The sequence below is a fragment of the Colletotrichum aenigma genome (genome assembly GCF_013390185.1).
Source record: "Colletotrichum aenigma strain Cg56 chromosome Unknown KSG_Cg56_contig04, whole genome shotgun sequence".
Taxonomy (NCBI): Eukaryota; Fungi; Ascomycota; class Sordariomycetes; order Glomerellales; family Glomerellaceae; genus Colletotrichum; species Colletotrichum aenigma.
This window is the reverse complement of record NW_023500910.1, coordinates 986,257-1,008,988: the sequence shown is the minus strand read 5'-3', so window position 1 is coordinate 1,008,988 and position 22,732 is coordinate 986,257. Positions and strand designations below refer to the sequence as shown.

The 22,732-nt window shown below is 52.6% G+C and overlaps 8 protein-coding genes across 8 annotated transcripts; 3 read left to right on the top strand and 5 right to left on the bottom strand.

The window, feature by feature from the left end:
* Positions 1-896: 896 nt before the first annotated feature.
* On the top strand, positions 897-2,734 carry CGCA056_v006164 (uncharacterized protein; the record flags this gene model as incomplete). Its single annotated transcript, XM_037321415.1, has 3 exons — positions 897-928; positions 985-1,862; positions 1,920-2,734. The coding sequence occupies 3 exons, from the start codon at positions 897-899 to the stop codon at positions 2,732-2,734; spliced, it is 1,725 nt and encodes a 574-aa protein (XP_037180243.1).
* Positions 2,735-3,778: 1,044 nt separating this feature from the next.
* Positions 3,779-4,875, bottom strand: CGCA056_v006163 (uncharacterized protein; the record flags this gene model as incomplete). The annotated part of the gene is made up of 2 exons (XM_037321414.1): positions 3,779-3,935; positions 4,184-4,875. 2 exons carry the CDS (start codon positions 4,873-4,875, stop codon positions 3,779-3,781), a joined length of 849 nt encoding a protein of 282 aa, XP_037180246.1.
* A 2,041-nt stretch (positions 4,876-6,916) lies between these two features.
* On the bottom strand, positions 6,917-7,606 carry CGCA056_v006162 (uncharacterized protein; the record flags this gene model as incomplete). The annotated part of the gene is made up of 1 exon (XM_037321413.1): positions 6,917-7,606. The coding sequence occupies one exon, from the start codon at positions 7,604-7,606 to the stop codon at positions 6,917-6,919; it is 690 nt and encodes a 229-aa protein (XP_037180245.1).
* Positions 7,607-11,087: 3,481 nt separating this feature from the next.
* CGCA056_v006161 (uncharacterized protein) lies at positions 11,088-11,584 on the bottom strand (the record flags this gene model as incomplete). Its single annotated transcript, XM_037321412.1, has 2 exons — positions 11,088-11,205; positions 11,334-11,584. 2 exons carry the CDS (start codon positions 11,582-11,584, stop codon positions 11,088-11,090), a joined length of 369 nt encoding a protein of 122 aa, XP_037179505.1.
* A 1,857-nt stretch (positions 11,585-13,441) lies between these two features.
* CGCA056_v006160 (uncharacterized protein) lies at positions 13,442-14,290 on the top strand (the record flags this gene model as incomplete). Its single annotated transcript, XM_037321411.1, has 2 exons — positions 13,442-13,817; positions 13,875-14,290. The coding sequence occupies 2 exons, from the start codon at positions 13,442-13,444 to the stop codon at positions 14,288-14,290; spliced, it is 792 nt and encodes a 263-aa protein (XP_037178945.1).
* Positions 14,291-18,757: 4,467 nt separating this feature from the next.
* Positions 18,758-19,366, bottom strand: CGCA056_v006159 (uncharacterized protein; the record flags this gene model as incomplete). Its single annotated transcript, XM_037321410.1, has 1 exon — positions 18,758-19,366. The coding sequence occupies one exon, from the start codon at positions 19,364-19,366 to the stop codon at positions 18,758-18,760; it is 609 nt and encodes a 202-aa protein (XP_037178791.1).
* A 331-nt stretch (positions 19,367-19,697) lies between these two features.
* CGCA056_v006158 (uncharacterized protein) lies at positions 19,698-20,465 on the top strand (the record flags this gene model as incomplete). The annotated part of the gene is made up of 1 exon (XM_037321409.1): positions 19,698-20,465. The coding sequence occupies one exon, from the start codon at positions 19,698-19,700 to the stop codon at positions 20,463-20,465; it is 768 nt and encodes a 255-aa protein (XP_037180176.1).
* Positions 20,466-21,006: 541 nt separating this feature from the next.
* Positions 21,007-22,659, bottom strand: CYP52A5-1 (Cytochrome P450 52A5; the record flags this gene model as incomplete). The annotated part of the gene is made up of 2 exons (XM_037321408.1): positions 21,007-21,167; positions 21,225-22,659. The coding sequence occupies 2 exons, from the start codon at positions 22,657-22,659 to the stop codon at positions 21,007-21,009; spliced, it is 1,596 nt and encodes a 531-aa protein (XP_037178793.1).
* Positions 22,660-22,732: the final 73 nt, after the last annotated feature.

Here is a 22,732-nt window from a genome sequence, read left to right as displayed (position 1 = left end):
TCGTACGTACGGACAGCTCCAGCGCAGTTGCATCTCCCAGGTTTCAGGCGCCGTCAGGCCAAGCGCCAAGGTGCGCGTCAAACACGGCCGAGGGGGGCCTCTCTGGTGCGGCATGCGGGTGACAGCGGCATGGGTCTCGTCGACAGTTGAAACCCCAGCCCAGCCCCTGGGTGCGACTCTTCGCGGCAGAAGGGCTCCAGCCGCTGCTGGACAGTGAACACGAACGGCCGCCGGCGCAGCTGGAGGAGGCAAACTGCGCTGAATGTCCGGTTGACGGTGTTCTGTGATTGGACACATGGACGCTTCATGGCCCCCTGTCATGACCGAGGTTTACTTGCGTGCACCTGTCGCACCACACAACAGACGTGGAGGGAGACCCATCTCGATAACGCAGGAGGCAGCGAACGTTCATCACTTGGATGCCCCCCTTGTTCCCCGTTTTCTTGGAAGATGTTTGATGTGAGGCCTGCGATAGGACATGGGGGGTGTTGGAGGGGAGGGAGCTTTGGGGTTTTTTATGTCCGAGTGCCGGGGAGAAGACAGCGGGAGAAGGTAGGTCTACGCGGGTGTCCGTAGGCGACATTTGAATAATACGAAGCATCCCCCGAGGACGCCGGTGGCAATTCCCGGGAGGGTTTCTTTCTCTTCCCTTTTTCTCTTTCCTTGGCTTTCTCTGCTGGCTCTTGATTTGGTCTTTTCTGTTCAAGGGCTCGGCGGGTTCGACCAGTTCCATTCTCCATGAAGCGCTTGCGCTTGTTCTTTTCTGTTTAGACTTCCACAGCTGTGCTGTTTTCTATTCCATTCTTGATTACCGCTGGCCGCATTACCGTCTTATTTTGTTTGTTCCGTCAAAGTCTTGGTAATTTTGAGGAAGACGTGGAGGAAGAGGTTTCACGATGGAGGGCACCACGACTTGGTCGACTTTCAGGTGGGTTGAACATGGTCATCGACGACCCAAACGATGAAGCTGATGGTGTTGGGTAGACAACGGAGGAGGACGGAGCCCAAGTTCCCTGGCAGACCGCGTCACAACTTGGTCCGTCGCCAAGGGCCGAGGATAGCTATTCGACAGGACGACGGCGAGGAGGCGGACGAAGAGAAAGAAAAGGAGGGCGAGCAGGAGAAGGAAGAGGAAGAGGAAGAGGAGGAGGAGGAGGAGGAGGAAGAGAAGGAGAGCCCGGCTGGAAACAACAGGAAGGCAGAAGAAGAGGAAAAGGAAGAGGAATCCGGAGCGGAAGAGGGCAACGGTGCTCAGCAAGAGGCCGAGTCCAACAGCTCCGCAAGCGAGTCCGATGCGCAGCAACAACCGGGAGCGCAATCGAGCGCCAGCAGTGACTCGGAAGAAGAACAACCAAAGCCCTCCGTGTCACCGGCCCCGGGCGCACCGCCTGCAGCAACGAACCCGACGATCCTGCCGACTGCGCCGCCCGCCGCCCTGAACCCGGCCGTGCCGGCGAGTTTCCCCCCGGCGAGGGGATTCATCACGCTCGTCCCCGGCGCGCCGCCTCCGTCGAATCCTCCGGCCGCGCCACCATCAAATCCACCCGCTGCAACTCCGTCCGCCGCCCCGAACTCAACGCCTCCGCAACCGCCTCCGTCAAGACAGACTTCCCAGACGCCGCCTCCGCCTGCTGTGCAACCATCTACCCCACCGCCACCGCCGCCGCCACCAGCAGCAGAAACCCCATCAGCGATTCCTTCACCACCAACAGTTGGAAATGCCGCCTCGGGAACATCAGACCCGCAGATCGTGCCCTCCAATGCGCAGATGCAAGAAAGCAACGACGCCGTCTCAGCAACGCCCTCACCCGCCCCAGACTCCAACCGTCCTTTTGCCATCGGGGTCTCCTTCGGTATCGTCGGTATGTCATTCCCCCCTTTCATCACAATCTCCTCATGAGACCACTAACATATCACAGCCTTGATCGGCCTCCTCATCGGCGCCTTCATCTTCTTCAAGAAGCGCCACGACCGCAGGAAGAAGGTCGACGCCGTCTCCCAAAACATGCAAAACGCACCGCCCCCGTCCAACCCGCCCGCCGCCGCCGCCAGCTTCCCCCGCGAGTCCGCCATCCTCCGCCAGCCGAAGCGCAGCACCAAGGAGATGGAGCAGACCCTCGTCGCGACCTACCGCCAGACCAAGATCGCCAACCGCACCACCCGCGAGATGGAGGAGCAGATGGTCGCGCAGTTCATGGCCGCCAACGCCGCAATCCCGGCCCCGCCCGCAAAGGACAACACTCCCAATAAACCCGCCGCCGTGCCGAGGAACCTGTCGACGACGAGCTTCTACTACGAAAAGTCAATCAACGAGCCCGCCACCGCCAACAACGAGCCGCCCTTCGTCCCGGCGCCGCTGCGCATCAGCACGATAAAGCGCCCGTCCTCGCAGGCGGTGCAGTACCCCAAGGTGCCGTACCCGCCGTCCACGTACGATATGTACCAGGGCATCGGCCAGGGACCGTACCGCGAGTCGATCAACATCGGGTACCAGCCGTATAACCCGGACACCTACCAACCGCCACCGCCGGCTCAGCAACCAGTGCAGCCGCAGCCTCAATTCCAGCCGCAAGAATCTCAATTCCAGCCGGAGGAGTCGCAGTTCCAGCCCCAGCAACAGCCGCAGTACCCGGCCCAAGCCATCTCGCGATACTCGCCGCAGTATAACCCGCTACCGGGACAGCTGCCGCGGGCTGAGAGGGGTCCTGATAGGAAGTTCATTGGCCCTGGATGAAGCTGAATCTTTTGTTTTGTTTTCCTTGCTTTTATTACATCCAACGCGAATAATACCCACAGTCCTTACAGCGTGCACACATCAGAAACACGGCGACATTTTTTAAGCTCGTGCCGGGATGGCCCCGTCCAAGGATCGGATGATGGGTCGCCCGAACAATGCGTCAAGCATAAAACCTTCAATTAGAGATGGCATTTTACCTGTCAAACCCAACCAACAATCCTTCCTGTTTCCTTTTGCTTATCAGATTCATCATACCGGACGGGAGTGGGAGGGAGGTCAAAGGAGGGCGGATAGGATACCATTGTACAATACTCAAATTATCACGGCTAATGATGAACGCTCGCAAATTGCAAGACACAAGCACACTCCCGACCACCCAGATGACATCATTTACGTAATTACCTCGCTGTCAGAAAACCTGTCACTTTTTGTTTCTTTCTTTATCTTCCGATGAGGTGGGCGGGCTTTGGGTCCCGTTCTGTGGGTTTGAGGGATTTGCGCGTGCTGAAACGGACGAAGTGTCTGACCCCTGCATCACCGACCAAAAATAGTCGCTCGTGTAAACATTCCCCTTCACGGGTTGGGATGAATGTTTAGAAGGAGGAGGCGAGTGGGCATTGGTGATCGACGCGTGTAAAAGGAAAGTCGTGACGGATTCTGGGTGTAGCGAATCTGTGGATGATGCTGGTGTCTGGCTGGGGATGCGTGATGTCCACGATGGGAACGGTACGATGGGAGGTCGGAATGGGTGTGCATGAGTGAGGTGACGAGACGGTAAGTGAGTGGGAATAGGTGTGACTGGTGTAAGTTACTGGTAGAATCTTAATGGCACGGACATGTCTTGTAGCGCACTTTGTGATCATCAAGATATTCAAGTGGTTGAATTATTTATTTGTGCTGCTCGTGACTCTCATCATCGGCGTGTCCATGTCCCTTCGTAAACTATTCAATCTTCCGAGAAATCTGAAGAACATCGGACTTCTCACATTCGTCTTGCATTCGTCTTGCATTCGTCTTTCGCTTGTAGGAGTGAAAAGCTTCTCACTTCTGCCCCTCAATGCGATCTTCCGATACCAAGCCTCCCCTCAGAGACTTCCCCTTAGTCTCCTCAATCATGTCCATGAGCATAACGGGCAACTTCTTGATTCCTTCGCTCTCACCTTCCAATAATGTTTCGCTCGTCTTAAGGAAATCCTCTCTGAAATCAGCCCAAAGCCTCTGATCAGAGGGGCTGTTGCTGCCAGGCCTCGGGTAATACTGATCATTCCTCCAAAAACTCTTACAAGCCGTCTTGATCCCATCCTCATCCATAGTCATCTCACGACAGCAGTCGAAATCCAGCACCCACATCGCATGCGGTCCCAGCACTGCGGACTCGAAATCCTTCTCCCGAATGCACGGCAGCTTTGTTGAGTTTTGTCGCTCCGGCGCTGCCCCAGGACGAACTCCACGTCATTCCCGTCGACCTTGGCCGTCCAGTGCATAAACGCGAGCGCATCAGCCATGCCACGCGCGCACCCCTCAACATTGAGCTCGAGGTCCTCCATCTGGTCGACGCAGAGCGGGAAGTTCCTCAAACTAAACGGGCGCAGCTTCTTCAAGTGCGCAGGCCTCGCGCCTTCCTCCACTCGGTTGTTCTTCCTCTTGCCCAGGTATGCTCTGATCAGGCAGTGCGTGTTCATGTGCCCTTGCGCAACCTTCTGCGGGTCATCGCAGGCCGTCAGCTGCTCGAGCAGGAGCTTCCGTACACGGAAGGGGAAGAGATGGATTTTCTCGCTGACGAGGACGTTGCAAGCTGCGTAACCTGCGGGCAGCCTGGGCAGGATCTGGGACCAGGCTGAGATGTTGGTGTGGTGGAGGAGGCCGTGAGAGAGGGGATGTTGACGCGGAAGGTGGTGAAGCCACGAGGGGGTGTGCGAGGGCTTGGAGGATGTGGTGGTGTATTTCGGCCTCGTGGGTGATGGAGCGCACGTCGGACATGTCTTCGCGCTTAATGACGAGGGGCGTGTTGGCGCTGAATGGAGAGGATTTGGAGGAGGCGCACCAGACAGAACCGCATGCGCCTTCCCGATATGTTGGAAAGGCCCCGCGGAGCGGTTGGTGAACTGAGTGATCTTGTCCGGTTGAACAGCGGCCATTTTGAAATATCGGTCGTTATGATTGTCGGCTGTCGACACTGGTAGTTTTGGTTATTACTGGCAGCCGTGCGCAGATGCAACATATGTCTATGCAGTAAATGTAAATGGTGTAGATGTAAATGGTGTAGGTGTAAATGGTGTAGGTGTAAATGGTGTAGATGTGTATATTGAAGTTATTTGGGTTGTAGTTGTGTGATGCGATATGGGGAATACAATCAACCAAGGTACGCTTAGATTATCGAAGTTGATGGCCTAGTTATAGCTCAACTGAGCCTAAATCTGATCACCCTGTTAGGTTTGAAGCTGCACCTTCAAGTTGCTCAAACAGTCATCGAGTTGAGGTTTTCTACGCAGAGCTACACAGGTCTACTATTCAAGTTCTCAAGTCTGTTCGCCTATCTGCAATATTTTGTCTGAATCTTTCTACCTTACTGATCCAACATGTGACCTTCAAGAACATGACAAAAGGTGGATGGCTTTCTGCAAAACTTTGAGAGAATGCCAACAACCGCCGACAGCAACCACTTTGGAGTCGCACGCCGGCTATCACAAATACGGAAGGTTGGCCCACCAAGTGTCGCCAGTGAAGTTCCGTAGGCGTTTTCAACCTGTAGCTCCATTCTTTTCCAATGGACTCTCTCACTCATAACCAGAACGTGCAGGCTGGAGACTCGCCTCTTACCTCATACAGTCAGGTGCCGAGTGAAACATCCAAAGATCTAACTAACATCAAGCGAAACGCAGATCAAAGACGCGTACTAATCGGGCAGCGGCACAGCCGATTGTGGATGTGAAGCTGCGCGTCCATGAGTTGCTACTTGTTTTTAAAGTGCTGCCTGTGTTTAGCTTAAGTATGTACGTGTTGGTTCAATGGCATGCACCAAGCAATCATTCCTGTTGGAGATCTTAAAAGGTCTAGCCCGGTGGGAGACCGGATGCCACACAGTATCTTTGCCAACCCGGCTAAAGAAATATCTCTGTGGAATAACTTTCTACCTGCGAACCGGTCTAGCTTCCACTTTCCGTGATCTTTTACAATAGGGTCGTTGGTGTTGTCATTACAAGACAGCTGCTCCGATGGCTGTTGGCTATTGGTGCTGACCCCGGACTTTATGCTTACATCCGACACTGGCTGACCGCAGGTCACTGCATAGGGTATCTGTTGATCGACCCGCCGCCAAGACGGCCTAGTCCCGCGAGGGCTCCTTCGAGGTCAATTACTCATTACTCCCGTCGAACCGAAATCGTAGGAAACGTCTCCCTTGATGTGGTTATCCTGGATGCCTAGAAACTCAAAGCTCGACTGCTCCAGATGCAATTTCTACCCGCAGCAGCTTGCGCAGGGTGGCTATCTACAAATACAACAGTCTCTTTCGCTTCTCTGGGCTGATAGTCACTATCTTTAATAAGCAAACGACCGTGATCTATCAAGACGCTCAGTGCTGTCCATACTGGCCACCATGCAGCCCTCTTCACTGGTATGTTGCCCGCCCGCACCCTCGGCTTCACTTACAAACCATGTGCACAAATGATACTGACGCATTTGTCAGCTCCTTTTTGCTGCCCACGCAATCTCAGTCTTCGCTGCCGGCGTCGACCGTCCAGCTACGGCCGATGAAATCTGGACTGTCCTCGGAGAGCTGAACCGAGAAGCCCAATTCAGCCCCATCATCGCCCGCTCCAACTTTGGTGCCCGCGCATGCACCTACGGCGGATGGAACGAGTGCGTCAAAGCAGAAGGCTGGTCCTGCGTGATGGATTGCGCTTCTGAGACCCAGAGGTCATATGGGTGTATATCGAAATGTTCCGAGAGACCACTCGAGGTTTGCCCGAAACTAGGCTGTTAAACATGAATGGGACGGAGTGTTGTTTGCATCAGTGATGATCCTAGGATGGTTCATGACCTGAGGCGGCTCGCATACTATGATGCCAAAGAATGAATGAGATCGATTTCATCGCGCTGGAAGTTGTATGATGTCACATCCCCCAACGTTGTGATGCTGCAAAAGGCATCATTGATAGTGCTAGATAGACATTGATCCTAATCCAAGAAATGGTTCAAACTTCCGTCCGCGTCTGGCCGACTGACTGTGAAGGATATCGTCTCTTCAATTTTGTATTCGATTGGGCCGGACCTGCCAGTCTCCTCAGACTGCTCCATTCGACCGCTTAAGAAGTCGTCTTTAGTCCCGTTCCAGTAGTGTCCAATGCTTGCTCTGTCGCTGATGCCAACCTCATAGGTTTCGCCATCCTTGAACTCTCTCACATCTCGCCACGTCACGATATGCGGCCGATTTCTGCATTGCTCCTCCGTCTCACCTGTCCATTGGGGCGGCGGCCAGTACTGAGGTCCCAAAGTGCCTTCGAGCTTCGGCTCCAAGACATGCGGTTTTCCAGGGTACAGTGTTGTCCAGCCTCCTTTGTTCTTTTCAGTTATTTTCCCATCGTCGGGTTCGGTAAGAATGCAGATCCAGCTCCTCGGCACAAGTTGGCCAGTCGACGTGTCTCTGAAGGTCAAGCCATTGTCACGGAAGACGGTCGAAGCGTCGAATATGCCACCTGATCGCCATGTGATGGGCTGAGAATGATGTAAGGTAAGTTCGATGAAAAAGATCAGAGGGATTCCTTCAGTCATATTCAGCTGATGAGAAGATGCTGAGATGCGAACCGAGATTTGTGGTCTTGGTTGAGTCCAGATTGAACGGTAGAGAGATGTAATAGAATTTCCCATGATCACGAAAAGCTTTTCATCAACTTTGAAAGGTGGTTTTGGGTTATTTCATATTTCAACAGCAATGAGGGATAGGCAGGAAAGTTTCAAGTATTTCAGCTGGGATTAAAATGCCAGGCACAATCCAGCGACAGTCGTTTTGTTTCAGTATCAAGACCCCAAGACTTTTAGTCGTTTTTAGAAGGGGACACATACTTCACGCCGCACCTCACGCTTCTGCCTATTGCATCGGTCATCGACGGCCTTAGCTGACGCGTTTGCTACGTCACAGAATCATAGCCCTAACGGTTGGCTACATCAAACGTTCTGTTGGTCGCATCCAACATAAATAGCAAACAAATCAACTTGATTGCTCTCGAAGCGTCAATACTGCAGACCCCACCTTGAGCACTCCAATCTGCTCCTGCAGACGGCAATGCATTGTCGCCACGTGCTGTTGGTCCTCGGATCAATTTATGTCGATTCGGATATCAAAATGATCATCAATGTAGACGCCAGTTATCTCTTGGGGCTATCCTTGGCTAGGCATTGATGACCAACAAAGACCCCAAGTTGGTGCAGCAATCTTTCGGGGGCCGCTGCAGGATTCAGCCAAAGAAAAGCCCGCAAGAAGAATCAGATCACAGAAACAGTATACCACACGGGATTTTCATGCAACCCTTGCGCGATAACTTGCGTCACTAGGTTCAAGGAATCATATCAAAGGTTCAGCTCATCAATATGGTCCTCTTGGCTCAATTGGGGGATTTTCAACCAACGGGCGACTAATACATTAATCGTACGAGTGTCAAGGCAGATTAAAGCCCAAACGGTGAAACATTGTATCATTGAGGCGAATGGTGGCAGGAAATAGGAGTCTGCCTTTGCGAGAGATGCGATCGAGGGCCCTTTACTTGTGGGGGTTATTGGGAAACACAAGTTCATCCAACCGCCGTCTATTCAAGACAGCCAACAGCAGGAAAATTCGCCTTTTCTAGCCCAGATTCGATCACGATCTTCACACGACGCGGTCTCAGAATGTCCAGAGGTCAGCACCAACAATGATCGGCATAACTGCGGTCACTGGACAGCCGAGAGCCTGGCCTTTGGGGCCAAAGGCGTATCATTTATGCTTTCTTGGTGATTGATGAAAATGCCTCAAGCCAGATGATACTGTGTTCTCAGAATCCTTCACATTTATGAATTGCGACCAACGAGCCCCCAAACTGTGGTGTAATAGCACTTCCTTTGAGGTTGAGGGTGATGAAAATGTCCATCACAACGCGACTCACTGCTTTGGAAAGCACGAATACCCAAAATAACATAAATGCCTGCAGATTCAAGATTATGAGATGCCGTGTTTTCCATTTATGTCGATAGTCCCTACAAGCTCCAGAATTACAGCAAAATAACCCAGATCTACTTCATCATTATTCAACCGCCCAGCCGCCATTTCCGTCTCTCTTGTAAATCACATTAGGTCCGGACTCAACACGCTTCCGTCAACATGATTGCCCGAGTCGCCTCTCTTCTCTGTACTTTAACCCTGACGACCTTCTTGGAGTCAGCCGTTGCAATGCCTGCTGCGAACATGACTTTCAATGTCGTGTAAGTAAACAATAGTGCATAAGAATGCGCCGATGACTCATTCATCCTCCTTTTCTTTTGTCCATTGCCTGAGCCTGAAATTGTGTGGCTGACTTTGCGGAATTCAAAAAGTGAAAAACGAGGCATTCCGGTACCATACTTCGACAAAAACTTACCTCATGCTGATGAACGTCACGAGAGGTTAACTGCATGGCCGCAGGTCATTGTTCTGGCCAAATTTGTTGATCAAAAACCTGACCCCGAGAAGTGGAATCGAGCATTCGCAAACTATTTCGACTTACAAGATCGTGACTATGTGGAGAGAGTCTTTCGACTGATTATTGGAGCCGATGAGGACGGTCTGGGGAACGAAGTGTTTGGGAAGGTGTTTCTTTACAACCAACCTAATCTCAAGAACAATGACCGCGAGAGCTCCGAAGGTATTGATATAGCCTGGATCCGCCATGTGGAGTCACAGGGCACTTGGGCGATGAAGATCTGTGACAAAGGGCGGGAGTACCCTCTTCTCGGCGACCTCGATTGCGATGATCTTGGGGACAGGGTGAGCGGCAAAATGGCTTCTTTTCCCGGCCTAATCTTGCACGAATTAATGTGAGTATCTTGCCTCCAGCTACAAACCTCCTTTGAGACCCATTACTAATCACTTCTCACAGGCACATGGACCCGATCGGAAGAGAGGGCACAGGGCTTCACGTCCGGGACTACAGCAGCGAGCAAAACGGGTTCGACGGCTATGGACCCCTTCAGACCAGGAAGCTGAAGGACAACAAGAATATTGTGACCAGAACGAACGCGGATCAATTCAGGTGGTTTGCGCAAGAATATTACCACAGCGTGGTCTGCAACAAAAACTTCGGTCCTCCTCGCAACAACAACGCTTCACCCTTGTAGCTGAGAGCCTACCTTTCATGATTCCCAGATCCTAGGGGAGGAATTTGGACATGTCAACGGCGGTAGGAATCAAGTGATGTTTTGGCAGATTATTTCGCTTGTTTGCGGTACGTTGGCAATAACACGGAAAGCATGGTGTTTCACAGCTGAGGCCAAGGGACTTTGGATGTCGCTCGTTTTAGGTAACTAACTAATGCCATTCGTTATTCACAAGAAATTTTTTCGCATGGATGTATCTAAAGGAGAAGAACTAATGATGAATTCCAAACTAAACTACACCTGACGGCAATTGGCATGGCCTGTCATTATTCTTCGGTTAGCGCAATTGGCCAATTAACATCAAATTCGTTTGCTATTCCCTTGAGGAACTTCCAAAGTATGTCTCCTTGCAGTTCCAAAGAACACAGTGGCCAGTGGAGAGGCAGCGAGCAAAGCAGGGCATATCACATCGGTATATTAGTCTCACAGCCAACGCGAAATCACCTGACTATCTTCTACAAGTGTTAATCATCCGGACTGAAGACATTAATCAGCGAATCCCGTGGCGGACTCAATTGAACATAACAAATTAGCGGTGATGTTGCTTTTCTCAGCGGATGTATAATATGGTCACGGCGTCATTTCGACCGATTGGGAAATTAGATGCCGAGGGAGGAGTCTGGACGAACTCCACTACATCTCCAGGCACAACTCTCTCCGCAATGGCTTCCAGAAGTCGGCAGAAGGGTTTAGGCTTTCGGGATCACTCGTCGCCGACTGTACGAGGCCCGACCGGAACGTCCCCTGACGCACACCGACCAGTCGTCTCCAATCGTTGAGTATAAAAGCGGAAGGTTTCCAGATTAATAGAGCATTGCTTTGATAGTCAAGCAAGCAAATCAAACCAATCAGTTACCTCAATTAACCCCTGAACCCCAAAATGGCAACCTTTATTAAAGCTGTCCCTTCCACGATCCTCATTTTCGGGGCTTCTGGGCACATCGGAGGACCTCTCGCACAGTTCTTAGCCCGCGAAGCGCCCACGACTAAACTGCGTCTGGCCACCAGCAACGACTCGAAGAAAGCGCAACTTCAGTCTTCCTTCCCAGACGCCGAGGTTGTTGTTGCCAACTATGCCGAAGCTGCATCTCTGTCAGCTGCTGCGGCCGGTGCGGAGGGAGTCTTCGTGATAACGCCTCCGGGACTTCACGAAGAAAAGCCCATGAAGGACTTGGTCTCTGCGCTGAAGCAAGCGGGCAGTGCAACTCACATAATCCGCTTCATGGGCGTGTTCCCGGAATTCCCTTCGTCTAAAATCCCCCCTGAGCTTGGTCCCGGCTCCCTACCCGTCGAGCACCGGATAGCGCAGAAGATCTTCGACGACAGCGGGCTTCCCGTTACGTATGTCAATTGCGGAGCCACTTTTATGGACAACCTTGCAGTCCAGATGCGAGCCGTCTTAGCGAAGAAGACACTCATCTGGCCGGAGCATCGTGTGCCGTGGATGGACCCGAGGGACATTGCCGAGGTTGTTGGGAGACTGTTCCTGTCCGCGAATGCTAAGCACATTGGGGCCTTTCACACCATGAACAACGGACACGACTTGATGACTTTCAAGGAGCTGTCAATTATCATGTCAGAAATCTTTGACGAGCCTATTGGGTACGACGGAAGCCAAGAAGCGTTTGCTGGCTTTTACGGCAAAGTTATGGGTCCTCATTTGTCGCAAGTCCTGTGGAATTTCTTCAAATTTGAAGAGGCGCACGAGGAGGTCTGGGCCCTGAACAATTTCGTTGAGAGAACGATTGGAAGGAAGCCTGTGACTGTGAGACAGTGGCTTTTGGAACACAAAGATGATCTCAAGCGTGGGGAGGGAGATCTCGGATGGGCTGCGCGGGGATGACAACCAAAACCCTCAAAAATCTAGGCTGAGAACTTTTCTCAAATATTCCCAAGTGCAACATAGGTGCAACTTTGAAATTCGATCTGTGTCGGAATCATGGCTTTGAAGTTTAAAATACTGATTGTTGGTGATTTTTGACCACTTTCCTCCGGGCCTGCTAACCCACCGAAAACGGGAATCCTCCGCGAGCGAGCCCTTCCGAGCCCCGGACCGGCTCCGCGAGCTGCACCGCCCCGTGTTCCGTGCCATGTCTCGGACAGGTGCGGGTCACATCCGGTCTGGGAGTGCCACCAGGCGTCCCGCCAACATCTTCGCCGGTCACTCCGCTGTCTGAGACTGCTCACTGCCTCTCAAGTGAGACACAATGAGGTGTCATGTCTCACTTCTTGTGAACAACTGCGTACTGTGGTGCTTTTCTTGGCAGGGCAAACCTCTGCAACGGCCAAGACATTCGTGTCTTCCACGCGGGGAAAACAAGTAGGAACATGTCTGCCATTGTATTATCCAGGGGCAGAAGAAATTTTCACGGCAAGTGGGAAGGGGAAAAAAACATGGCTCCCGTCGTCTTCTTTCAAGATGTCTTGCCGAAAAGCTGGCCCTGAGCTTTTGGGACTGCTTTCGGCCGCTTGACGAATGCGGCCGTGGGCCACAGCTCCCGAATCGGCGAGACGGACAGAACCCCTCTCATCGTCTAAGAGCTTAGAGCCCTCGGTAAAGAGTGACAGCAGAGCTATGGCTTTGGTTCGGTGGCGCTAAGGGTCCGATGGACCCGTTGATGACGTGAGGTTCTCAGGCCGGGGACACGGATTCAAGTGCCGTTGACCGCAAACGTACACGCACACTCAGCCACGTTTCTGGGGCTACGAGTCCAGCCTCACGTCCCTTCAGCAAAGTGATCAAGCTAACGTCCAGGAACAAACCAGATCCTCTAAAGATCATTGGTTGTCTATTCTCCACAGGCCGTTGACTACAGAACCGAGCTCTTGGGAAAGGCCGCTTTTGGTGTTAGACTGAGCGCTTGGTCGTCCGCCAAAAGCTCGCCTACCATCAATCAGCAATTGCCCATCGAGAGTGTAAGTTCTGCGTTCAGATACCCTACCTACCGTGGTCTCGGCCGAGATTGTGACTTGATCCTTAGACGATGAGGCTATCCCAATTCAAGACGTGACCCCGAGAATCCGGCATGCACTTATTTCATGCTTGGGCTTCGGTTCCATAGCCATGGGCCCAGCCACTAGCCACTGCCGCGTACACATGGTAGATCTGGCCGGCGCGCCTTCACGGAGGCTTCCGCAAGCTCGCTTTCTCAAGATGGTCGATGAAAATGTCAACAAGAAGAGTGCGAATGTTGGATGTTATAAGTAACGTCTTCCATTTCTCGGAATGAGATATAACGGCACTTCAAGCAGCAACGATCTTCATCACAGACAACCACTCAAAGATCAGACAACATCAACTCCAGACACTCAGTCAAGATGCGCTTCTCAGTCTTCACCGTTCTCCTTGCCGGCGCTGCCGCTCAACGCTCCACGAAGCCTACGGCTGCCAATGGAGTCTACACCATTGACGGCGCGACCTACAAGAACAGGGCCTACTTCGACTTCAGTGCTCTGAAGGACAACACCTCAGTTCCCAAGGGTCTCATTGTCAGTGGCTACAAGGTCGCCAACACTCACAAGTACGACACGACCAACACCTACATCCAGGGTGGCTACCTCAACTTGAGAGTCAACGGCGGTCAGAAAGTGAAGCCCTACAAGTGCGCCGAAGTCGTCACCTCGGTCCAGAACATCAAGTACGCTTCTGTCCGAACTGTTGGTGTCCTTGCTGAGGCCCCTGGAGTTTGCAATGGTAAGTCTCTTCAGTTTTCTCTCACTATACAACATGGTAGACTAACATAACGCGCAGGAATGTTCTTCTACAAGAACGACAACCAGGAGAGCGACATTGAGTGGCTCTCCGACTCCGCAACCCAGAGCAACACCGGCCGCGGCTCTACCCGCAAGATCTGGTTCGCCAACCAGGACAACGACGGCGATGGCCAGAAGACCTGGACCGCAGTCGGAGCCCCGGCCAACCCCACCACCACCGAGCACGAGTACCGCATCGACTGGGTCGCCGCTGCCGGTGGACAGCCCGCCATGGTCAAGTTCTTCATTGACGGTGTCGAGTCCTGGCGCACCAGCAAGGATGTCCCCACCGTTGCCGGACCTTGGGTCTTCAACAACTGGGCCAACGGCGACAAGGGCTGGAGCTGTGGACCCCCTGCCGTCGACGCCATCTTCAAGATCAAGGAGATCGACATCTACTACAACACCGCCTAAGAAGTTTGCAAACGCATCTTCAGACCACGAGTGTCGAGAGACTGCAAATATTGGTGACGATTCACGCAACATAATTCAACGCCAAAGCATACGAACCACCTAATGTCGATAACAAAAATCTAATGACATAATAATGAAGAGAAGGACATAATATGTATGAAAACAATCGTTGATTGGAGGAGATAATAATTGGAACCCAACATAATAATCTTAATGTATCACGAAAGGCCTTCGGGCATGGCACATACTTTTGCCACAATCATAATCACGGCCCGGCAACTCTTACCGGTTTTACATATCAATAATTGTCTTTCCATGCTAAACGTGAATATCATCAATTGTGTAACAAAACCTCACCAGCTCGAGATTAAATCTCTTGTTTCACCCGTCTTATTTCCTCCAAAAAGAAAAAATTCAAATCTTGTAGCTTGTTCATGAGAAATGTCCAGTCACAAAGCACGCGCGTATGCCACACGACCTTCAACTGACTTTAGCGCAGAGACCAGTGTTTGGATCGGATCTGAAGTGATGAGATTATCAGTATACGCAAATGCATGGCCATTCAAATGCCGCGCATCAGGCAAGGAATTATGGTTACTCACGTAAAGCTCCATTCGTCGGTGACCTTTGAGCCTCCTAAATCGCAGCCAATCTCATCATTGAGTCTCTGGATGCATTGATCCACCTCGAGGACCGATTCATCTTGGCCAAGCCATTGCACTGTGATATCCAGTCTTTTTCTACGCAAGTTAAGCGACCCATTGGAAACAAAATGCCCAAAACAAAAAAAAAAAAAACCTTAAGAAACAAAACTTACCCAATTGTCTGTCCTTCTAGCAAAAGGTTGCTGCATCGGCCCTTGCTATCTCCAGAGTGGCTGTGACAGAGTTAGCGCGCCAATCTGAAGATGAACAAAGGATCACTCCTCTACGTACAACACGCCGGTCAGTCGAGCCGAATCGGAGGCATCACGGCACCAGTATTCAACGGCACCACGAGCGGAGTCCTGGGCGTTGTCCCAGTTTATGCCTGACCAGAAGCATGTGGCGTATGCCCCATGCGACAAGGTTGTGAATAGGATGAGGTGATTTTGAAGACGCATTGGAAGGCAGAAGCAGCGAAGCTGAGTATGATTAAATTGAGATTGACTGTGTTTGAATTGACAGATATTGAGACGATCAATACACCTTTTTATACCTGATTCTCAGTTTGCAGTACACTCCCATTGTTGCCCGAATTGGTCACCGTTTTTGTACTCGCTCTGTGTTCAACTACGCTGTGTAGCTGTCCATGAGAAATCGAGGCCATTCGAATCACAAAACGGTCTTAGCGAGAAGTGTCATACGGAGCATGCAATGTCTGACTTTATGCGCAACCCATGAGTTCTAGAGCAACTATCACTCGTCGACAGTGGCGTGCCGTTTCGCGGTCTATGGTGTTCAAGCCTCTTGGAGGCAGTGTGGCAAGCTCACAAATGCGTTCGGTGTGGAATACAAGATTGCGTGTTTGAACTGACGCGTAATTGTTAGCTTCTCTGGCCAAGTTTCTCTCCATTTTGTCTTCTGATTCCTTACTTCATAAATATTGTTTTCCCGCTTCCGACTGACGCACCGGATCGTGATAGTAACCCCAAAAGAATGACCGACCCGAAGTTTAGTCTGCGATCCGAAAAGCCTCATATGCCCCAAGAGAAGTCGTGCAATATCCCCTCCGGATTGTTGACATGATGAAACATCAGGGGACTTCTGCCTACATGCATTTGTAGATTCGGCGGCCGCCTCCGTATGATGATCCATCGCTGGTAGGCTCGCTGTCGCTTTTAATCTTCTCAACGCTCTGGGAAGACTCTTTTGCGTGGCATGGGCAGTTGATGGAGACTGTGATAGGAAACAAGTCCCTGAATAAAGCGATGGCAGTGTTCGTGATAAAATAGCATACGCCGTATAGTAGAAGAAGAAGAAGAAACAAGAAGAAGAGGAAGCATAAAAAGAAGAATATCCACATGAGGAAGCCTCCAAGTACGACAGCGTCCTCCTCTATGTCTTTATGCCACTTCCACATAAGCTGTTTAGTTGCGCATGAGAAGAGCATGTTGGTTTTGAGAGGAAATTGTCGTTCCCGATAGTTAGTCAAGTCGGAGTTGAAAATGGTTAGAGATGTTGTGTTGGCAAACCTCTGCGATGAGACTTGTATTATGCACGAAGGTGTGTGCCTTTTGCGACGGTGCTATCAAGGAGTCTCCATTTGTTTGGGACTCAGCCCTAACGTGTTGCTGCCTCAGTAAATGGTGTTATACTATCAAGGTGTTTTTCTGGATCGCATATTCAAACGATAGGAAACCCGAAAGGTAAGCCCCATTTCCTACGCAGAAAAAGTAGGAAAGTCTCCGATCTAGTGCGAGTTGACAATAGTTCATCAAGGAGTCGATTGTTTCCAGTAGAAGAAGGGTCTATATCGTGACCCTGGCTTTCGTTAGGGGATCAAGGATGTCGGCGTTCCTGTACCAGGCTTCTCCGAGTTCTAGATACTCAAATCATTAGATTTTTAGCCCTTTTCAATGCTTCAGTGGGCTGTGAAGGATCATCAGTACGGTTCATCCAACTGGATGGCCTAACCCAGCAGCCTTCGCAGGATTTCAGCAAGCGTACCTACTAACCATCAGGTCTTTGCGTCTACTTAATGAACTTCATCAGATGGTTCATCAATGGTCAAGATAAGACACACGGAAGGCCGGTGTCCGAGATTTGATGTGCATGCTGCCTGGTAGTGATGAAAACAACAGGAACCCTTGAGTTTTTGCACACGACTTCAACTGTTTATCACTGCACGAAGCCAGCGGTTGTTAGATGTTTTCTGCTCCACTATGCTTGAATTCAGGTTGATACAAATCTCACTTCGTGAGTCTAACTACGTGATACCTCAACATAAATCCTAAAACGCACTTCAAGCATGCAAAGTTATCTCTCCAAGGGCCACTCTGAGTGTTCAACAATCCCCCGCGTTCTCCATCTGACGTCGTCGCGTTCCGTTATTTGGTGTCGGATTTCTTACTCCATCCCGACCCCCTCTTCTGTATTATCGCCATGTCAATATGTTTTCTAAAGATCATCATGAATTGATCACCGGCTGGGTGCAAACACCACATCTCGCACCGAGATGGTTGCCACATCTCACACAGGTTGACCACTATTGGTAGCGACGTCAGGAACAGCCGCGGTTGCCTCCGCGTCCTCCTCCTTTGCTTTCCTTTCGTTCATCTCGCTTGAAAGATATCGAAAGCCCTTGATGAGACCAAACGTCCCGTAGAACCCAACGTAAAAGAGAGCGCTGAGGACCAGGTTGACGACTAGGATGACAATGAAGGCCAAGGCTGTGCAGAACATGCAGTGCGATACGATCCCCGGCTCGTCCATGGCGTTCTAGCCGCACTCAGTAATCTTTCCGAAAACTTGGAGCGCTTCTGCTAGTTTGGCAGGAGTGGCAGCGTTGGTCGAAGCTTGTTTGCAGAGACTCGATCCTGGAGACGTTATTTTGGAAACGGCATGTATCTGCCGTATCCGAGAAGCGAAAGCGACGTGTAAGTGAAGGGTTGTGGGCGCTAATAACAATCCACGGATCGGGTCGAGTGGGTTTAGTCTAGCAGAGGGAGCTGAAAGCCGTTGATCGCCGATGTGTTCATCTGCCGTAGCTCAGTCCTCGGCGCTGGCGCAGTGGGGGGCTAGGTCTCGCCGTTGTCCCACCGGTATGGACGCAGAACGGGCCGTAGGAGTCCGCCCGACAGACTGAGTCCAGCTAGCTACCGGCAGTTGTAAAGATGTTGGCTAGGCGTTCGAGACGTTCTCTTGCTAGAACGTAGAGGCGTCTGATACGGCATTCAACATTTGCTTGAGTTCGTCATGACATGCGGTCTGGCCGGCAAGTAAGCTGCTTTCGACAGGATCGATGATGGCGGCCATTATCTTTGGTTCTTCCTTTGGTTCTTCTTGGGAAAGCAGCTTGACACTCAGCCACATAAGATCTACAAGGTACTCATTGACTGAACCTGCATGGATACAGCGCCCTTTCGATGACCAGCCTCCGGCTGTACTACTATGGGCAGAAATATGACAGCCCACAGAATATTAGCGGCTTCCGGTAAGGTTCACGTCACCCGGGTTGAGAAAACTCCGTCAGTTTCGATGATCGCAACCACCAGGCGAAGGATTCTGTTACGGAAATGCGGCAATGATCATAATGGAATTCATTGACCCAAGCCCACTAAGTCGCAGGATGGAATTTCTCCTTCCATGAGCGATTTACAAGAACCCGGGAAGGGCAAAATGGCGGGAGCATAGTTCAGCTCCCATGATGACAGTATCCTCATCCACACCTCTGGGCCCGACCGCGACGCAAAGAGGCAGCCCTTCGAGCCCATCTCATGATTTCTGCTTTCGGCGCAATGCTTTCAAGTGTTTTAAACCAAGGCCGTCATCGTTGAGTAAGTTTGTGGTTTGTCGATGACGAAACGAAAGTCCCTAATCGCGAGGCACTTTCTGAAGTTCCACCTTTGTCAATGTTGCTCTTCCGTCTTGTACAGTCCATTTTCCGCTCCACCTCTTGGCATAGAATGCGATCCCAATCTGATATGGGTCTCAACTTTCGTAGCCCGGTAGACTTTGTCTGTGCCGTCTCCTGCTGCTTCTTCTTCAATATGTTCTTCTTGGGGCCGTCTTTATTTTGAGTGTCGTCGTCGTTCTCCTGAGCAGCGTCGTCCTTCTTTTGAACGTCATCCTGCTCCACGGCACTTTCCTGTTTTTCGGTGCCTTTCTCCTTCATCATTTCTTTCGTCTGTGCTTGGATCTGTTCTGGCGAGGCGACCTTGTTGACCTTCTCGCTCGTCGTATCCGCCGCGCCGAACAATATGACGCCCGCGACGAACAGGCCTCCGACGACCAAGCTGAGGGCGATGATGGCAGCGCCCAAGGCGACGAAGAATATTGCGGCAGTCGCGAAGAAGGCTACTTCGAAACATACATCTCCTTTTCTGTTGAGCCAGCGGGCGAGTTGCCCGTTATTGCTTGGTGTTGTGATCGTCATTTTGCGGTCTGTATGTGTTTGACTGTCTTGTCGAGAGGTTCCGAAGGTTTGGATGGCAGTGGATGAGAATAGCCTTGATAGAACGAGCCCTCTGGCAGGGTGCTCGCAAAGGTGGGCGATGCTTTGTATAAAGAGGGTCACGCGGCGAAATAAAAGTCCAGATTGAGCACAGAACCCTGATGAAATCTAGGAAAAGTTTGATGTTTTGCAAGGTTCGATATGGCTTCGTTCGGAGAAAGAGGCGGTCACCATTTTAATAGTTATTGGCCTCGTCGAGAAGCGGGCTTGAGCCTCCTCATCATCGATTACATTTCCCAACATAGACGCAAACATGGACGTGCTCGCAACCTTGATGCTGCCCCGCCGCGTCACCAACGACGCCAACCTCATCAACAGCCTCGTTAACAGCCTCGTCAGCGAGGCGCCACTCGAATCGGCGCCCCCCTTTGAAGCAGCTCTGCGGGTAATTCGATCCAATCCACAGCAGCCTCTTCCCCATCCCTTCGGCTTCTTCATCGCCCACACAGGACTCGACGACAAGGACAAGCTCCTCTGGGACCGCTATGTGGACAACATTAGGGATGGCATGGCCGTCGGATGGGCGCTCGAGCCAGAGGAGAAGACCGACTTGTTACAGCCGTATCTTATCAAAATGAAGTTACCGCCCCAGTATGCGTCGATTGACAGGATGCGACGTAAGTTCGCGCGGGCACAGTTTTTCAACGACGATGGCGAGCAAGTCCAGGGGCCTCGCGACCCGACCATGCTCAAGTACCTGCTCTACGTCGACGACGAGTGCCTGGAGTCGTTTCAGAAATACGAGACGGCGATGGCTGCGGAGGGCGAGGGTGAGGTGCCTGTTGCGTTTGTCAAGGCCATCAAGTGTTTCGAAGACGACGACGTCAACGGCGGAGTCATTAACGCTGAGGAGATGGAGGATGGCGAGATTCGAGAGGACAAGGGGTGGATGCCGGTGGACTGCAAACACGTGCTGATGTTTTGGGATCGTGTGTCCAAAGGGCAGTGGGACAAGGAGTATGCACGCTTTGCGAGACCAAAAAGGGCTCCCTGGTGGGACCGCCCTGCCTGGTTCTATTGATAGGGGATTGGTCATTGTGACAGGACAACTCTGGAAAAGCTGGACATCAGCAGCACGTCCACATAGGCCATCCTCAACTTGTTGTCATCGATATTGCTGAACTTTAACGAATGGACTCAATGTTACGGCACAGCGAGTTCACTGAATACCTAACATATATACGGCATTTTGGCAAGGGTCATCTCAGACGGAGAACGCTGAGGATGAAGGTTTCAACGTTGATAGAAGAACTTCATCCTGCTTAGTCTGGCTCATACAGTATCTCTTCAAACTATTCAATCAATGTGGGCCGCAACGATGCGCGTGGAGACCCAACGATACGTCTTGATCTGGGCCTCAAACGAGGCGGTATGTAGCGATTCGTCATGGACATCGTAGCTGAGGCCGTACGGCGGGCAGATGCAAAGCCCAAGACGTAGATAAAACATGAGTAAACCGTAAAATCGTACCTCTGTGAAAGCTTTTCTATTGGAGCACAACTCCGTATCCCAGAACCTGACGTACCCAAAACCTCACCGGCCATCGTCTACAACGCCACACGTCAACCCGCGTACACCAACCTGACCGGAACACCATCCTTCGGCGCCATCGTGAAATGGATATCCTTCCGCGGCTTGCCCACCGGCCCAACCCACTCCATGGCCTTGAACCGCTGCAACAACCTAACAATCAGGAACCCGGCCTCCGTAAGCGCGAATTGTTCTGTCATCAACACGTCAGTAAATCACCACACACACCATGAGAACTCTTCCAACTCACGTCCAAGACAAATCCTCGGCCCGCCGCTGAACGGCACATAATTCCAATCCAGCCTCGTCCCCTCCCATCGCTCCGGCCGGAACGCCAACGGCTCCGCCCACACGTCCGCCCGCCGGTGCAGCACGTACGGCGAGAAATTCACCGTCTGCCCCTTCCTCACCACCACCGGCTGGCTCCCGTCCGGCCCGCCCCCGCGGGGGAGCACCGTGTCCCGCGCCGCGATGCGCAAATTCAGCGGCACCGCATTATACACCCGCAGCGTCTCCCTCAGCACGAACTGCAGATACTGCGCGCCCTTCAAAGTCCCAAAATCGATCCCCGCCGCGTCCTCGCTGTACTCCCCAAACTCCTTCAGCACCTCCCCGCGCAGCTTCTCGAACACGGCCGGGTGCTGCGCCAGCAGCAGCAGCACCCACGACAGCAGCGTCGCCGTGGTATCCCGGCCCGCCAGCAGGATCCCCAATATCTGGTCCCTTAGCTCGTTCTCATCCCGCGTCGCCTCCGCCAGCGTGTCCAGCAGCGAGTACTTCTCCCTACTCGGCTTCGCCGCGGAAAGCGCGAGCTTGACGTAGTGGGCGACGTATCGCCGCATGTACCCCGCCGCGCGCTTCCCCGTGCCGCTCGGCGCGAGCCAGTACAGGCCCTGTAACCGCACGCGCATCGTGATCCACATCTGCGCCTCGTGGAACGCCTCCGCGAAGCTCATGTCCTCCTTCCCGCCGGTGCGTTGCAGGTCCGCCGCCATCGCCGCCGCGGCGCTCGTGCTCGCCACCCGCCCCGTTGCGGCCGCGGTCTGGCTGTCCACGCTCTCGCCGAAGAGGAACCCCGTCGCCGTGTCGAGCGTGAAGCGGAACAGCAGCGGCATGATGTCCACCGTCACAGACCCATCACCCGGCTTCCCCACCATCGGCAGCGCCGCGAACAGCGCCTTGACCGCGTCCTCCGTCTTGCCCAGGTCGTTGATATTCTCGCGCGAGAACTGCGGCCGGAACAGCGCGCGCGAGTGCTCCCAGAACGGGCCGTCCGCAGTAAAAATGCTGCGCCCCAGCAGCGGGCTGAACTGCGCGATGCGCCGCTCGCCCAGATCGAAGTCCTGGAACTTTGTCGCGAGGAGGGCCTGGATGTTGACCGGGTCGACGGTGTACACCTCGCGCGGGCCGAAGAAGCCCGGCTGCGTGAAGGTGGCGCCGTGGGCGGCGTAGGACTTTTCGACGACGTCGTCGAGGATGTCGCCGCCGCGGCGGGCGGTGGTGATGGTGCGCCAGACGTACTGGATGCCGAAGGGGAGGCGGGAGGGGATGTGTTTTGGGAAGGTTGCGTTGTGGGCTTTGGCGAAGCGGAGGAGGCGGCGGCGGGCGAGGTAGCGGGAGAGGGCGTAGTAGAGGAGGGTGAAGGGGATGGCGTAGACCAGGGCTGTGAGGGAGAGGAGCGCCATTGTAGGCGGCTGTTGGGTGCTGGTGTGTCCTTTGGTGCTGGTGTGTCCTTTGGTGCTGGTGTGTCCTTTGGTA